Source organism: Sinocyclocheilus grahami, unplaced genomic scaffold, assembly GCF_001515645.1.
Source record: "Sinocyclocheilus grahami isolate Dianchi unplaced genomic scaffold, SAMN03320097.WGS_v1.1 scaffold1612.1, whole genome shotgun sequence".
NCBI lineage: Eukaryota > Metazoa > Chordata > Actinopteri > Cypriniformes > Cyprinidae > Sinocyclocheilus > Sinocyclocheilus grahami.
Genome location: NW_015506791.1, coordinates 151,954 through 170,704, shown reverse-complemented (window position 1 = coordinate 170,704; position 18,751 = coordinate 151,954). Strand labels below are relative to the sequence as shown.

The 18,751-nt window shown below is 39.9% G+C and overlaps 1 protein-coding gene across 2 annotated transcripts in view; it reads right to left on the bottom strand.

Moving 5' to 3' along the window:
* The window catches only part of LOC107571552 (uncharacterized), a 62,244-nt gene that overhangs the window by 23,443 nt on the left and 20,050 nt on the right, over positions 1-18,751 (bottom strand). The window contains exons 4-7 of one of the 2 annotated variants that reach the window (XM_016257874.1): positions 18,383-18,703; positions 17,939-18,172; positions 17,757-17,858; positions 17,300-17,673 (exon numbers count right to left, since the gene is read on the bottom strand). In XM_016257874.1, coding sequence (XP_016113360.1) covers positions 17,597-17,673; positions 17,757-17,858; positions 17,939-18,172; positions 18,383-18,703 — 734 coding nt within the window. In that variant the 3' untranslated portion in view covers positions 17,300-17,596. Of the gene's footprint in view, positions 1-17,299; positions 17,674-17,756; positions 17,859-17,938; positions 18,173-18,382; positions 18,704-18,751 lie in introns of those variants that run through there. The other variant, XM_016257873.1, reaches the window with a different exon arrangement.

The window sequence follows — 18,751 nt, the reverse complement described above, 5'->3', positions numbered from 1 at the left end:
CTCAGTGAGAATGATTTTGTTCAGAATTCAGCTGACCACTGTGTGAACAGTAAACAAACTGGAAAAGAGAAAGTGACAGTAATAATCTGGGTAGATGATCTGATTATTGCTGCCAGTGACAATGATTTACTGAATAATGTGAAAAAGGAAACATTTTCTGGGAATTGATTTCAATCAAAGTGAAGGAGTCATAAAAATGAACCAGAAAAGGTACATTTTGAGGATACTAGAGAGATTCAGTATGTCAGATTGTAAACCCAGGTCGACACCATGTGAGCAAAAGCTGGATTACAGCAGTGATAGTGATCCTGTTGATCCTAAGAAGTACCGTGAGGCAGTAGGTAGTTTGATCTTGTATGGTTTAAAGCAGTCAGGGAGAAATTGGAACAAAATGTTACATGATTACCTCAGTGAGAATGATTTTGTTCAGAATTCAGCTGACCACTGTGTGTACAGTAAACAAACTGGAAAAGAGAGAGTGACAGTAATAATCTGGGTAGATGATCTGATTATTGCTGCCAGTGACAATGATTTACTGAATAATGTGAAAAAGATGCTGACATCAAGATTTAAAATGAAAGACCTGGGAAAACTCAAACATTTTCTCGGAATTGATTTCAATCAAAGTGAAGGAGTCATAAAAATGAACCAGAAAAGGTACATTTTGAGGATACTAGAGAGATTCAGTATGTCAGATTGTAAACCCAGGTCGACACCATGTGAGCAAAAGCTGGATTACAGCAGTGATAGTGATCCTGTTGATCCTAAGAAGTACCGTGAGGCAGTAGGTAGTTTGATCTATCTGATGACATGTACTAGACCTGATCTAAGTTGGGTTGTTAGTAAACTGTCTCAATATTTGTCTAACCCAAACGAACAACACTGGTCTACAGTTAAACATGTAATGAGGTACTTGAAAGGTACAATTGATCATGAACTATGTTACAAGAAAAGTGATGAAAAACTTAAACTTGTGGCATACAGTGATGCTGACTGGGCGTCAGATCTAGATGACAGAAGGAGTACAACAGGGTACTGTTTTAGTCTTACTCAAGATGGTCCTCTGATCTCTTGGAAGTCAAAGAAACAGTCCACAGTTGCTTTATCCACATGTGAAGCAGAGTATATGGCACTGGCTGTAACCGCACAAGAAAGCATGTATCTTGTACAGTTGTTGAACAGTATGGAAAATGACTGTCTGTATATGCCTGTACAAATATTTGAAGATAACCAAGGTGCCATTGCTCTATCAAAGAACCCAGTGTGTCGTCAAAGATGCAAGCATGTCGATGTACGATATCATTTCATTCGATCAGCACTCAGTGATGGCAAAGTGACAGTTGAGTATTGTCCCACAGAAGAAATGGTGGCTGATGTCATGATTAAACCAGTGACAAAATTTAAACTAAAAAAATTCAAAAGTTTTATGTTTGGTATGTAAATCCAACACAAGGGAGATGCAAGACTGTATCCATATGTTATGTTGTTATAATGATATACAGTATTGTACAGTATGAGAGCAAGTGGGGGTGTTAACGTTTGTATTGGGTGTGCCCTCACACTGCTCATATCATGTGACCTGTCTTCCAAAAAGGGACATATGCAAATAAAGGCAGTTCCGGTTCATCAGAATACCGAGTAGTGAGCATGTTTTTCCCTCCGTATAAATAAATATAATTTACCAGTTATTATACGCAAAATGGCTGTGCCAACAACATGCAGCAGTTTGCAGCAGCAACATCAGTCCAAAGATTATCATAATTTCTCTTAAATACAGATTCCAGAAGAGCCCAATCCCAGCAGAAGAGTGCAATGCTGCTTCAGATCGTCTGTGTTCTGGCTCTCATCAAGACAAATGTCTTCACGGTGAGACACACACTGGACTGACATGAGGAAACCTCTGACCTCTTCAATAAGGAACGAGGAAGTTTCCTCTTATGGGGGAAGACACATGCTGTTAGTTTGCACTACAATACATCTAAAACAAGTGGAACTAAGAAAAAAGGAACAATTTTCAGGCACACTTTCTAAAAAGTGCAAAGAATCTTGTTTTGGAAGCAACAAGTGGGCAGGATTTGTTTCCAATTGATGTAAATTAACAAATTATGCAAAATATTTCACAGATTCTCCTGCAAATCAAATAAAACAGTATCTTTACTGTATTCATGAAATGCTCTGGGCAGTTTTATTGAGAGTAACGCAGAATCAGGTCTACATGCAGCTGTGTGTAATGTCTGTATCTCAGTGAGTGTGTGATAATGTTTGACTCGGATGCAGTCAGTTCACATGTGAATGAAGAGATGACTGTGATCTTCTGTTGACTGGAGCAGAGACTCATGGGACCCGTTGAGTTTGTAGCTGCTCAGAGCTGCTGATGTAGAGAGCGACTCCTGCAGGAGAAAACTACAACTATAGCTGCACTCATTCACCACCATCTGATCTCATTTCACTCAGAACAACATGGATTTAATTATAATCTTATTTATGTGAACTTATCATATAATTAAATCTACATTATGGACATGGGTGTGGATCACGCGGGGGACGTGTCACCCCCACTTTTAATATCATGTAAATTTGTCCCCATGCAAGGATGGAAGTGCTGGTGAAACACCTCACTCTGTTATCAAAGAACCCGGGTTTATGTTTAAGTAACCCATCATTCTTTTTCGAACTTCGCTCTGTGTTTCACTATGGGAGATAAAGACCACTCCCGGATTGCACCCATGCCACTGCTATCCTCATAGCACTTAAATGTGCACAGACAAACTGGCTCCCAGCACTGCGTGTGCTAAGGATGGCTCAGACACGTCCAGTCTATAGAACTGCACAAAAGTATGCGGCGTAGCCCAACTTGCTGCTGAACAAATATATTGAACCGAAACTCCCCTGAGTGAGGCCCAGGATGTAGCCATCCCCAAGTGAAGTGGGCTCTAAAGCCCTTAGGCAGTTGAAGACCCTTGCAAATATGGGCTAAAGATATAGCCTCTATGATCCAATGATATTGACAGAGGCAACGGCTTCCCTTTGTGAGGAGTAGCCCACAACCAAAACAGCTGGACATGAGTCCTAATACCTGCTGTTCTTTTCACATACATATGAAGCGCCCGTACCGGGCATAATGAATTCAACCTCTGCTCCCATGGAGAAGAGAATGGAGGAGGGTGAAAAGCTTCCAGCTCAGTAGATGGGCACCTATAGGCTAAGTCAACTACCTTAAGCACAAAAGCCGGGTTTGGGGCGAAAGGAAACCTTAGTGAGCCCTGGAGAGAACTGGAAACAAGACAGACTAAGACAAAGCATGTAAGTCACTCACACACACGCTTGCTGTTACTAAAGCCATGAGCAGAACCGTCTTAAGAGAGAGCAAATAAAGCCCAATTCCCTCCAATGGCTCAAAAGGGTGTTGAGAAAGAGCTTCTAGGACGATGGATAAATCCCATAAAGGAACCATCTGTCTGGAAACTGGATGTTTACGGCGTGCCCTTTTCATAAAACGACTATTCAAGGGGTGCTGGCCTGCCGATTTCTCACACTGCTAGCAACTCTATATAATTTATATGTTTTTTGTACTACAATGTACTAATGTACTACAGAAATCACCAAAGCCATTAGACCCAGCATTCATAAGCACAGTCTGTACGAAAACACTTTCCCCATCTGAAAGCGGGCGATACATTGTGTGAAAGATGCAACCCTCCCATCTGTCAGTGTAACTCGATATGAGAGGGAGTCTATGCTGAGCCCCAGATATTCTGTTTGTTGAGAGGGCTCCAAACGGCTCTTTATCATGTTGATCCTGAACCCCAAGCTGCTGAGATGATTTAACACCATCTCTGCGTCTATCACTGCTTGCTCTCTTGACGATGAGTATATCAGATAATCGTCTATGTACGTGAATATTCTTACTCCCTTGTTCCTTAATGGGAACAGGGTCGCTTCCACACACTTGGTAAAAACCCTTGGAGCTAAAGCTAGTCCGAACGGAATAATTTGAAACTCGTATCCTGTGCCTCGGTATGCAAATCTGAGAAATTTCCTGTGAGAGGGGTAAATGTCTATGTGAAAATAAGCATCTGACAGATCGATTCTGACAAATTGACTGACAAAGCGCTTTGTGTGTTAACATTCTGAACGAATATTTTCGTAGGTGCTTGTTTAACACATGAAGGTCCAGGATTGGACGAAGGGCTGTGCCCCCTTTCTTTGGAATTACAAAATAACGGGGAAAAAAGCCCTGACGGCTCTACTCCTCGGGCACCACTCTGAAGAACCCACAGAAGAACTGTGCATGCACGTCAAAGGGCTCTCCGGGCAGAAAGAAGTCCTCCGTACACTCCGTACACCGTACGCCTACCGGTCTCCCTCTCGCTGCTGCGGCTGCTGCAAAGCCCTGTCATGGCGGTTGAGAGGGTGGTCGCGGCGCTTGCTTACGTGGCAAACAGAGTTTAAAAGCTTCATCCTTCTGTTTCCTGAGGGTGCTGGTTTCCCTAATTTTCTCGAGGGCTGGGCCAAACAACCCATTAGTAGGGTCGTAAGCAGCATTCATTACCTCTGATTTCTGCGCGTCGCCCAAGCCTGACAGGTTTAACCATAACGCTCTCTCACCTGACACAGGCAAGCCCATCACTTGACCACAGCCTTGAACCGCGCCATGAGAAGAGTGCAGAATCAGATCATTCACGATGCAAATTTCATCCCAGAGTGCTGGGTTCGGCGCTCCTGAGTCCAACGGCCACCCCATTTTCTCCTAAATCTCTGCTTGATACGCTGACAGTAAAGTCATCGTGTTCAGCGAGCACACGGACTGCCCCACGTATTTATACATCCTCTGCTATATCGAAGCGGTCAGCCTCTTCATTTTACTCTGCAGCGAAATCTGAGAGGATGCAGAGGAGCGCCGATTCGGATGGAGGTGATAAGCCACTGAAGACTCTACAGCTGGGGGTCCGGCTTTGGCTTGGGGGATTTGGCTTCCATCATGTCCGCCCAGCTCATACTAGCTCGCATGAGATGGTCAGATGCCGCAGATTGTGTGGCCGCTCCAGACAGACATGGGTCCTACTTGTTAGCCACCGCCACTCTGAGCCTCCTTTCCAGGATTTTCACAGTGAGTGCATGTCTGTGGATCCGCCAGCAGCGTTTGAGTGTGCTTATGGCCCATACACATGATGCACATGGGGTGAAGGTCCTTGCCTGAGATGGTAGCTCCACATGAGGATGGACACGGGCGGGATGCAACCTCCCAGATCTTCTACTCATTCCCTTTGGCGGGGGTAATGGCCGTCGACATGGCTGAGAAGTGAAAACCTCAGACTCGTCACAACACATTAGCCTGTTGGTCCAAGGTAATTGAACCTTCTGAAAGCTCGCCTTAACGCGTAAAACTTAGTTGACTTGACGACGCCTACTGCAGTAATTTAATACTCAATAGGCCGATAGAATAGCTCGCCTTGACGCGGACTCTATTCTAATTGTTAATGATGTCACTCAACCAGTGTTGGGTAAGTTACTCTAAAAAAGTAATTAATTACTAGTTACTAGTTACATCTTCAACAGTGTAATTAGATTATCGTACAAATTACACTCCAAAAAGTATTTAATTACTTATTACTAATTACTTTCTAAATCCTTTATCAACCTCGACAAGTTATTGGTACAACGATAGACATGAAACGGTTCTTTTATTTCTTTCAAATAAATAATAGATAACTACATAAATTATTCTGGTCACACTTTATTTTAAGGTCCAATTCTCACTATTAACTAACTATTAACTATGACTTTTGCCTCAATATTCTCCTAATTACTGCTTATTAATACTAATTGTTAATGATGTCACTCAACCAGTGTTGGGTAAGTTACTCTAAAAAAGTAATTAATTACTAGTTACTAGTTACATCTTCAACAGTGTAATTAGATTATCGTACAAATTACACTCCAAAAAGTATTTAATTACTTATTACTAATTACTTTCTAAATCCTTTATCAACCTCGACAAGTTATTGGTACAACGATAGACATGAAACGGTTCTTTTATTTCTTTCAAATAAATAATAGATAACTACATAAATTATTCTGGTCACACTTTATTTTAAGGTCCAATTCTCACTATTAACTAACTATTAACTATGACTTTTGCCTCAATATACTCCTAATTACTGCTTATTAATACTTAGTAAAGTAGTGGTTAAGTTTAAGAATTGGGAAGGATTAAGGATTTAGAATAAGGTCTTGCAGAATAAGACATTAATATGTGCTTTTTAAGTAATAATAAACAGCCAGTGGTAATATTTATGCCAATAACCAACTACACTGTAACACATTTGTTGAGTCAACTAAAAAAACGTTGTTACTTTTACGAATCCTGTCCATGGACTTCCGTCCGATCGCCACCAGAGGTCACTCGTCCATCATATTGACTCTCTCATTACACAGACTGTTACACGTCACCATGGACTACATTTCCCATCATCCATTGCACTGATTGCACACAGCTGTAACCAATCACACACACACTGTATTACACTCACTCAGTTCCTGTTCAGATCGCAGAGTATTGTTTAAGCATTTATGCTGTTTAGCGTAGCTACTTCACAGAGCCAATTCCCTGTCATTGTTTGAGTTTTCCATAGTCTAGTCATAGTCTTGCCTGTTTTCTCGTGTTCTGATTCTTGCCTGTGCATCCTGAATTACCCCTCTCGTCTCGCCCTGTTCGGATACTGATTACCCCTCGCTTGGACCATCGCCTGTGTTTGGATTAATCCTTTGAATTACTCTGTTTGGACATTGTTCGCCGGAGAGAGACCACGCCCGTTTACTGGACTATTCTTGTGTCTTGCCCTTTATATACCTGTTGCCATTGTCTGACCCTCGCCTGTTTCTGACCACGCCTTTGAATAAAAGCTTTGCAAATGTATCCCCATGTCTCTCGTCCTTGTCACCTTGTTATGGTTACCCCGCTGCCTAATTTTTTTTTGTTATCTTGACAATATATTTCTTGTTGAAACAACTTCCCATTAGAGTGGAATTAGTCAAGGTAATACATTTGTTCAAGTTGACTTGACTATTATTTCCTAGTCCAGTCAACCTGAATCATGTTGTTAACTGGGATTTTTGTTTAACTTGAATCGATAAAAGCAAATGTTACCCCACTGCCTTAAAATTTTAAATAAAGATGACAAAACACTTTTTTTATTTAATGTAATTAATAATAGAGACAACACTTTCATTCACATTTAAATTGAACAAGCAATTTGCTGTCGACACATCAACTGACAATTGAAAAAAAATAAAAATAATTACAAACAAACACACACACACACCCGTCTAAAGATCTGAACCGACACTTGAAAGTGTGATGTATAATAAATAACCTCGGCATGGGACTGAGAAACATAAATAGTTGCATTTCAATTTGTCACATCAAAACCATAAGGATTATTTTAAATTTCATACCTCAATATGACAAGTCAGAAGGTTAAACACTGCATATTAACTCTGCACAAGTTTACATGCACTCCTCCCACCATAGTGCAAGTTATTGGTCAAAATGAGAAACCAATATATATATATATACATACACATGCTCACCGGCCACTTTATTAGGTACACCTGTTCAATTGCTTGGTAACACAAATTGCTAATCAGCCAATCACATGGCAGCAACTCAATGCATTTAGGCATCTAGATGTGAAGACGACTTGCTGAAGTTCAAACCGAGCATCAGAATGGGGAAGAAAGGGGATTTAAGTGACTTTGAACGTGGAATGGTTGTTGGTGCCAGACGGGCTGGTCTGAGCATTTAAAAAACTGCTGATCTACTGGGATTTTCACGCACAACCATCTCTAGGGTTTACAGAAAATGGTCCGAAAAAGAGAAAATATCCAGTGAGCGGCAGTTGTGTGGACGAAAATGCCTTGTTGAGGTCAGAGGAGAATGGGCAGACTGGTTAGAGATGATAGAAAGGCAACAGTAACTCAAACAACAACTTGTTACAACCAAGGTATGCAGAATACCATATCTGAACGCACAACACATCGAACCCTGAAGCAGATGGGCTACAGCAGCAGAAGACCACACTGGGTGCCGCTCCTGTCAGCTAAGAACAGGAAACGGAGGCTACAATTCGCACAGGCTCACTAAAATCGGACAAGCATCGTTTAAATGCCACAGCCTACCTGAGTATTGTTGCTGACCATGTCCATCCATTTATGACTACAGTGTACCCATCTTCTGATGGCTACTTCCAGCAGGATAATGCATCGTCACAAAACTCAAATCATCTCAGACTAGTTTCTTGAACATGACAATGAGTTCACTTTACTCAAATGGCCTTCACAGTCACCAGATCTCAATCCAATAGAGCACCTTGGGATGTGGTGGAACGGGAGATTCGCATCATGGATGTGCAGCCAACAAAAAACTCAAATGTGGAAAAAAACACCTCCGGAACCAACTAGGCTAAAAAAGGGTTTTTTGTTATTTTCTTTACCGGTATTTTACATGATTTCTGAATGTCATAAAATGTGACAAACCAATGCAACGTATGAGGTTTTTTTTCCTTAATCCAATTTTGCCTGCTTGCAATTCAGTCTAATCTGTCCCACCATTTTAATAATGAACTGAAAATATCTTAGTGTCAAGAGATATTCCTTTTAAATAATAGTCTGTTGCACTGCATGTTCCAGAGAAAAGCATGACTCTTAAAGGGTTAGTTCACCCAAAAATTTAAATTAGCGCAATTACTCACCCTCATGGCATCCTAGGTGTGTATGACTTTCGTCTTACAGATGAACCCAATCGTATTATATTAAAAATTGTCCTGGCTCTTCCAAGATCTTTTAAATGGCAGTAGGCGGGTTTTTTTTCATTTTTTTTTTTCAACAGTCCAAAAGACGTAAAATAAAGCACGCGCATCCATAATACAACGTGCCTCACACGGGTCCGGGGGGAGTAAAAAAATCCTCCCGTAGCAAATCGATGCGTTTTTGTAAGAAAAATATCCATATTTAAATCGTTATAAACACGTTCTCTCACTTCTGCTGACTGTCATACGAGCAAGCCGTTCTGGGCGGATGACATGGGACAGGGATCCTCAAATTTCCACAAGATCCACTTTCCTGCAGAGTTTAGCTCTAACCCTAATCAAACACACCTGAGCATGCAAATCGATGTCTTCGGGATCATTAGAAAATCACAGGTAGGTGAGTTTGATCAGGGTTGGAGCTAAACTCTGCAGCGCATTGGCCCTCCAGGGCAAGATTTGAGGAACCCTGACGTAGGACATAGGCGTAGCGCATGCGGCAGTGATTAGTGACGAAGGTGGAGGAGAGACAGCAAAACAAAACACCGGTCACAAATTAGAAGTACACAAGGATTTGAGGATTTGTAAAGAAATGTAGGAGGATTTTGATACAAGCAAAGAGGAGACCTGATGCATACGTCCTACGTCATCGGCCCAGAACGGCTTGCTTGTATGACAGTCAGCGAAAGTGAGAGAATGTGTTTATAACAATTTAAATATGGATATTTTTCTTACAAAAATGCATCGATTTGCTACAGGAGGCCTTTATTCACCCCCAGAGCTGTTTGAGGCACGTTTTATGGATGAATGGATGCACTCTACTTTTTTGGAAAAAAAAAAAACATCTGCCTACTGCCATTATAAAGCTTGGAAGAGCCAGGACAATTTTTTATATAACTCAGTTTGGATTCATCTGAAAGAAGAAAGTCATAAAACCTTTAAAACTATTTTCGTTTTTGGGTGAACTAAACCTTTAAGCAAAGTTGCTAATGGCCAATATGCCAGCACTGCTATGAGCCTGAACATTTTCAGGATTCACAACTGCATTCAGCAAAATAATCAAAAATGTCCATAAACAGGGTTTCTGCTGGGTTTATGAAGATAAATTCAAGACTTTATAAAGACCTTTTAAAAACCAATTATAGAAAATTCAAGTAAATAAATTGAAGGGAAAATAATACGTCAAATTATGTTCTTTAAATTTTGAAGCTGTTTTCCAATGCAAATGTCTAAACATTGTTAAAGGGTTCACCAAAAAAAGAAAAATTGTCATTTACTAAACCTCAAGTTGTTCTAAACCTGAATGAGTTTCTTTCGGTGACAAGTCCCAGATAGTCTAACACAGTACACACCCCCACAACTCCAGATCAAATTTACTTACAACTTTTCTCCAAGCTCTACAATGTGAAAGTCATTTCCATTATGTCTGCATAGCATTTTGATGGATACAACTGTGTTACGACCCCGTTCAGGGACCAACATAAGAAAGCCGTTCTAAAGGCAACAAATACCACAGTGGCCAGGGCAAAAAGTTAAAGTTTTATTATACAGGTAAATGAATATAACCAAAAATAGGAAAACGGCAAAAAAAAAAAAGTATTTAAATAAATCAACAAGTCAGCACTAGCTTTAGATGTTATAGCCGTTTGACTTTGTGTAACTGCTCGAAGTTCTAGTTTTTCAAACGCAGGAGTTCTCTCAATCTCCAGTTTTCCTGACTCCAGTTCTAACCTTTTCAGCTCGGTCACTTGCAATTGGTTTTTCCTTTAACCTGCAGTTCTTTAAATGAAAATTCAAGTTCTAGTTCCTTCACATTCTGAGACTTTTCAACAAATGAGGATTTATGCAAATCAAATAGACTAGTCCACGAAAATTTTGAAGCAGCATCACTTGAAAATACTTTTTGATGTACTAATGCAGATCAAATTTGTCTCATGGCAGCCTTGCGACGTGCACCACGAACAATCGGTTTTATCAGAATCTGCCATTTATTGTAGTTCTGCTTTCCTACAGCTATAAAGCTGTTTTAATGAAGGAGACTGAACAAACTTCTTTAAATCAAAATCCTCCATCACAAAACTTCCCCTGACAAAAGGTTCCAAAAATGTAGTGAGAAAACCTACTATAAAATAAAATTAAGCAAATACAGGAATTTTACCTCATAAAACAAACTCCAGCAAACGTAGTTTGCACAAAAAGAACAGCAAAAATGGGTCAAAACCCACCTTTCAAACTACTAAATGCAGCCAAAGGACATGCCCAAAGTAGCAATGCATCAAATACAAAAGCATGCTAAAAAACACAAAAGTAGTATTGCATAAATATTACAAAGCATTCTAGAAAACAAATATAGCAGTCCAAGTATTTAAATAAACAAATCATAAATAAGGACTGGTGAGCTAATTAATTGAAACTACCACTAACTCAAGAGTTAAGAAAACGTCCCATCTCCTGAGGAAGAAATCAAACACAGCAAAAGTCTTCTGGGTCAGCTCTCTAACCTATGCTTTCTATGTACGCTGTGGTAACTAAACAAGCAATCACTCACCATCCTTAAACACAAGAGTACAAGGAAAACCAAAACCAAACACAAAAACGTTCCCAGGGCAAGCAGCCATTGAAGTGCCACCAGCAGCTCTTAAACAGGCAGAGGCCTCAGGTGTTTGTACTAGTCTCCGCCCCCATCCAACTAGCAGCTGCACTCAGGAAAGGAAAAAAAGAAAAACAGCAGGGGCTCGTAACAACTGCAGAAGGACTTGCTGCGGTCCATTCACAAGATTATTGAATTCTGCGCAGATCTTCAGTCATTCCAAAATATCATAAACATGAAAAATACTTTACAACTTTACAATCCAGGCGAGGATTTTAAATTACACAACACGGAATTATAACAAAATAAAAGGAAATGTAACACATTTGTGTCTATCCTTATTGCATGGCTATTTATACAAGATATACAGTAGCTACGCTATTATTACTGTTATTCAAAAACCTATAGTTTTGAACGTATGTTTAATGCAATGTACTTACGACCTTATACTCACGCAGCATTACAATGGGTTGTGGTGAGGCACTTGAATAACTACTTCAGAAAACTGAAAGAGGAGTTTGTACCTTCAGAACTTCATCTGAAACATGTCAGCAATATCAAATGTAAGTTATGCGCTCCAAACGAACTCTTAGGGAGGTGCTCATTTGTTTCCCTTATAACGTGCAGAAAAGAGACAGCTCGAGTAGTAATCTTGGTTTTTCCCCTAATTTTTTTTTCGATGTATATTCTGACGGATGTCTTTACGGATAATAAGACGCTGTCAGGTTTAAAGAAGTACATTTTTTTAAATTCCCGCCGTTCTAAATTAGGGGTGCTCCAATTGATCGGCTACCGATCATTATCGGCCGATAATCACTTGGGGACGTTTGAAATGCACATGTGAAAAACGTGGTGTGTACAATCAAGCTTGTCTTATGTTTAGTGATTGGATGCTTAACAGCTTAAACCCGCCTCCCCAATAGGTGAATGTAACGCTATTGGGTAAGGAAGAGGTCCATCAGAGAGTCGTGAGAAAAATGTGATTTTAGTTTGTTTAATTTTGTTTAAAACTGAGTATATTCATAATTGGACTTCTAAGATACAGTTAGCTCACAGTGTGGGTTAACATTGAGTTTCTCGGAGTAATACGTAGTGATGGGAAACCAAGGCTTTCTGAAGCATTTGAGGCTTTCATGAAATTGTGCCGAAAAACGGTTCATTACTCGAAGCTTTTAACACAGTGTGCATTAGCGACATCTGGTGGTCGGACTTGTTTTCTCCACCTTTACTGACAAATCATTGCAGAGCAGAGGAGGGTTTGAAAAAGCATGTGATCAAACAAAGCTTCGGAAGTCTGTGACATTCAAGAGTGGAATCAATCTGGGATCAATACAATATCTAATCAGATATAATCTCATCTAAATTAATTTGTGCCAATGAGACCACAACTCGTGTCATGTAGCCTATAGCTTGGTCAACGGATTCACATATCGATCAATAATATAAAATACACAAACACGTGATCATAATTAATAATTGACGTGGGTAGCTGAAAAAAAATATTTTGGGTGAGCTGTTATACCCTTATGCTGTGTTTGGGATCTCTGAGACCCCAGCTATAAACATGATTAAATGTCCGACTGACAGCCATCAAAGTGACTGAATAATCCTTTTATGCATCAGGTGGGATCGTGAAGCGCCATTTTTTTCAAACCAGCTGTCCCAACCTTCTGATACTGCATGACGTTCGAAGCTTCAAACGTCATCAATCACGTGGTGTCGTCATTTCGATACAAGCATCGGCACAGTGTGTGATACAATAGTGTTTTGAAAACTGCGTCGGAGCATCGGAGCTGCGGAATCAATTGTCCCATCACTAGTTATAAGGAGTTCTTGAGACATCGCTGCCTTTAAATGACACAGCTCACACATTTCATTGCATATACTGAGGTTGTGTGTGTTGAAACTGTTTCACACATTCGCTGCCATTTGTGTTCTGCCGTGGGACATCGGAGACCGTGAAAAGCACTTGTGAAATCAGAAAGGCGAGCGAGGCTTCTGGCTACGAGGGAGAGAGCGACGGTCACCATCCGGATAGCGCACCCAGCCACCGGAAGCGTTGGGTGTTTCTCCGGCGACGAGGGAAAAAAAAAAAAAAGAGATCAGCCGCAATACTATAGACCAGTGGTGTCAAACTCAATTCCTGGAGAGCTGCAGCCCTGCAGAGTTTTGCTTCAACCCTAATCAAACACACCTGAACAAGCTAATCAAGGCCTGAAGGGTTACTAGGAAGCTTCAGTCAGGTGAGTTTTTATTAGGGTTGGAGCTGAACTATGCAGGACTGCAGCTCTCCAGGACCGGATTTCGCCACTCCTGCTCTAGCACTATGTCAGCAAACTCACAATATTATATGTTAGATCAGTGGTTCCCAACCCTGGTCCTGGAGGCACCCCAACACTACACATTTTGCATATCTCTTTTCTCTGCCACACCAATTTCAGGTCTTGAAGTCTCTACTAATGAGCGGATGACCTGAATCAGGTGTGTTTTATTAAGCAGACATTCAAAACGTGCAGTGTTGGCGTGCCTCCAGGACCAGGGTTGGGAACCACTGTGTTAGATCAGGGATCCTCAAATCTGGCCCACGAGATCCACTTTCCTGCAGAGTTTAGCTCTAACATTAATCAAACACACCTGAGCATGCTAATCAATGTCTTCAGGATCATTAGAAAATCACAGGTAGGTGAGTTTGATCAGGGTTGGAGCTAAACTCTGCAGCGCATTGGCCCTCCAGGGCAAGATTTGAGGAACCCTGTGTTAGATTATCAAATGTTTACTCACCAGTGTATTAAGTTCTTCTGGTCTTCTGGCAATTAGCAGCACAAAAAGCCTGTCTACTTTTGTCATTAGATGTCAAAGCTGGTGCGCATGTCTTGAAACTCATATGGCAAAAATAATGTTAAAGTTCCCTTAACCACTTTAAGCTTGTTTCATTATTAATTTCCAAATGTAGCTAAAGAAAAAAGAGAATGTGGGATAAAAGGAAAAAAATATATTTATAGGAATTAAAATAAAAAATACACTAACAAATAACATAACATTGGCAGGTAAAAGATATAATGTTTAAGTTTAAGTGTCACTGCTACATACTATTTACCACATTGTAAACGGAGACCCAGGCCCAGCACTCAACCTAAACTGGTCCGGGTCTGCATGCCCATATCTCAGCCAGAATCAGACAAGCACTTATGGTCCGTAATCAGGCCGAATGTGGCTAAATGTGCCGTGTCTCAGTGCAAATCGGGCCAGATCTGCACATCCAAAGCCTAGCTAAATCTGGCAACCATTACTGGGCCATAGCTGGCTCACTTTCGGTGAGCCGCTGCCAGAACACAGCTGATTAACTTTTGTAGCTTAAATAAAGCTTAATCAATATAGCTTATGCATACAATTTATAGTTTATGTTAAGATTGTTTAAGTTTACTTAGATTCAATGTTTTTATTTTTACTGCTGAATATGCATTTAAATTTAATTTCTAATTTTATAGGCCCTCCAAAAAGAGATCGGGACGGCCCCCACCCCCTTGGCCCCCTTCAAATTTTCAATTCGATAATCCGGCCCTCAAATGAAGCTAATTGAATAGCCCTGTCCTGAACACAACCCTCACAGAAAGCAGTGCAAAACACTAGATTTTTATCGAAACACAATTTGACTGATTTATAAGCATTTCTAACTAGTGAGGTACAGCTCAGTGTTTTTATGTGAGAGACTGATCAGCATCATAAGAGTTTGATGTGAAAGTGACTCACATGCAGCAGTTTGCAGCAGCAGCAGCATCAGTCCAAAGATGAGCATCATTTCTCTAAAGTCCAGCAGAAGAGAGTCAGATCGAGTCTCACTGACAGACAGCAGCTCTACTGACACATCAGGAGATTACAAGACTGTTACATAGAAAGAAGAAAGAGGAAGTTTTTCAGAGATGGCCAATGTGGGTCAACAGCTCCTACTTAAATACATAAAACAGACGCTGTAAATGAAGTCAACCAAAACCAACAGAATAAAGTAAAAGAGCAGAAGCAGAAATCTGACAGATCTGATTCAGAGAAATAAAGGAGTTTGATTATGGATAAACAGAAGGGGTTTTATGTAATGATATAAAAATATTGCTGGTTCATTCAAAGCATAAGACAAATGAATAAAATTAGCAATAAACGGATTCATAAAACAAATCTGCTAAATCATTTATCATAGATGCGAGGATCTACTGCTGCTCTCATGAATCATGTCCTTCTCTAAATCTCTAATTTTCGCTTTCTGATCGTCCTGTTTCTTTCCTAAAAGCATCATCATATTCGCACTCTTTAATATTTGCATGCTTAAATCAGTTAATCTTTAATCTTTGCATGCAAATGCAATCAGCAGGAGGTTAATTGTGTTTGCATTATGGTAAATATTGTGTGCTGAGTGAATCAACATGCACTATATATAACATCATGTAGGCATCCGCAACCAGACCACAGTCTTTACCCTTTAACTGAACATATAAATATAACTCTTTACATAAAAACTGCATAAATAACCTTTAATTACAATATTTAATCTCTTGACCTGATTTAGTTAATACGACAGAAATTATTCACAAAATTGGGAAATGCAGAAATTTCAGAAGCTGTGACAAAATGTTAAATTTTAAGTGTGCTCCATTAATATACACGGTTAAGAAGAACAAATACGCTTGCAAACCTTTCTTACTGTACTATTTAAATATTGCAACACATATTTTCAGAAGAGCCCGTCTGACACTCATCTGTGCTGACAGAGTATTTATAAGACCAGAGCACTGTTTCTGTGAGAAAGGGAAGTTCAGATCATTCTCAGGTTGAGGTTGAAGGTCTTGTACAAGAACACAAAAATAACTAACACACATATGTGGTTTTCTATTGGTGGGGACCTTCCTGACCTTTTCTACAGTTTTACATTTTCATAAAGACCTTATTTAGTAATAAGCTGTTTTTGTCACCCTTTGGTTGCTTTTGTAACAGCCTAAACCTAAATCTAAAGATAAAATCTGTCACAATTTGCACGTCTTCTGTCAACTTTTACACAAGTCTGAAACCACGAGGTCTGACACAAAACCATAATGGACGATGTTCCCTGTTAACAACACTGAAAAACTGACCATCAGAAGTTTATCTATGATATCTGAAGTTTTTTGAATATTCCTCACATTAAACCACATAAACACAAATATGAGGGACAAAGTGACCTACGCTGTGAGTCAAACATACAAGAAAAACAGCTAAATAAAGCAGTTGTCATGAGGATATTTATAATGTCAGTGTGCATGTGTGGTTTGAAAGTGTATTAACAAGCTCTCACTGATTACTGCAGTTTGTAAGAACATTTTCTCCTGATAAAGAAGCTGAGTTTGTACTGAAATGATGAGACTGAGATCTGTCATTACTCAAGCTCATCACACGAGGTCTCCATCAGCACAGAGCTGTCAGTCTGTTTCCATAGTAACAGCAGCCTGTTTCAGCCTCAGCTTCATGTCTGACCTCAGTCTCCTGCAGTTCAAGAGAAATTTGACTGGGTTTCAGCAATCGGATTGGGTCAAATATTAAAAAATGGTTTGTTCAGAGGAAAAAAAAAAAAGGATTTGATCATGTAATCCAGTGTTGGTTCTGATCAAACCTTCAGTGTTTTTCAAATTTTTTTATTAGGACTAGAATACATTTGATACAAAAATATCAGGATTCATTGTGGATTTTAGGTTTAAAAACGAACCTTTTGCTTTGGAACACGCTACACGCTGGTGACGCTTGCTGGTTAGATGTAAATGAAACAAAAACGCAGTCCAAACATGCATAAAACACCATTTAAAATTATTAATTTTAAGTGTAATATACTCAAATCCAATTAACAAATCATCTAATGCCTTTAAATATGAAGTGTCTGTGTTATTTTGTTCACTTGTCTTTTATTAACTTGATTTGTTTGTTTTATGGAGAGCTTGGTTAATCAGACTAATAAGAGATTTAAGAGATTAACATGCCTACTACTCTTGCTTTTATACAACTGTCATTATAAATGTCAACAAATTTATAAAACTGTAAAAAGACATATAAATGCTGGTTGATGGGTTCACTGAAGTCACCCACTAGCAGTGAATCACTTACCACTTACAAATGAATAAAAAATAGACATCTGTGTCTAAACATGTTAAAAATCATATAAAATACAGAAGATCTGCTGCTCTCATGAATCTTCTGCTGTGTGTTCAGGTCCTTCTCTAAATCTTCTCATCCTCACTTTCTGATCTTCCTGCTTCTTTCCTAAAAGCATCACATCATCATCATCTTCACACTCTTAATATCTGCATGTCAAATCCATAATGATGATGATAAACGTCTCTCACCTGACGTGTGTCTCATGTAGATGTGAAAACCTCCTAACAGACCCAACAGAACCATCAGCTGAAGACACCAGACCAGCACAAACACCACAGACACTGAACACACTGAACAACACAAACACATCAATCAATCAATCAATCAGTCTGTGTAGTTGATATCTGTAGATGAACAGAACTGATCTCACCAGCACAGGGTTTGAGTCTAATGGTGTTCTGTGCGTGACTGACGTGGTTCTTCACGCTGCAGCTGATGTCTCCATCAGTTCCCTCATCCAGATCAATGCTGCTGTTTCCATCCATCAGTGGACCTCCATTCAGAGTCCAGCTGTAGAGGAGCGGATCCCCCTCAGAGGAGCAGGACACCCTCATCACCCCACTGGAGGAGCAGTTGATTGACACTTCCACTGAGCCAATAGGAGCTGGAGGGAGGGACACATCACAGTCACATGACAAACACAGGAGAATCTTGTTCTTCCACACGACTCATACTATTACTGGAGTCTGTAGTGTGTTTACTGTGTGCTACAGGAATAAAAACCTTCACAGAGATTCAACGGATTGATCTGCATGAGAGTGAGATCTTTGGAGAACATGAGATTGTAATGAGTCTGATGAGAGAGTTTCTGTACCTTCAACAATCACTTGAAGATCTTCTGAGTACCATGAGTCAGGGAAATATAATTTGTAATTCCCTGAATCTGCACTGTTCACACGGTTTATTATCAGAGTCCCATTAATGACGGTCACTTCAGGTCTGTTATTATAAAGATCACAATTTCTCATCATGTCATTAATTAATAGACAAACTGGATAATCTGCTGTGTTGTCCATCCTCTTACGTAACTCCCGGTAATATTTACTAGCGTCCAGCACCATCAGCAGATTGAGTTTGTGTCCCAAAGCTGCGTAACAGGGATCAGACTGATCAAACCTGCAGAACCGATCCAGACCTGAAGAACAAAACACACACACACTGTAAAGCTTTTTTTTTTTTTTTT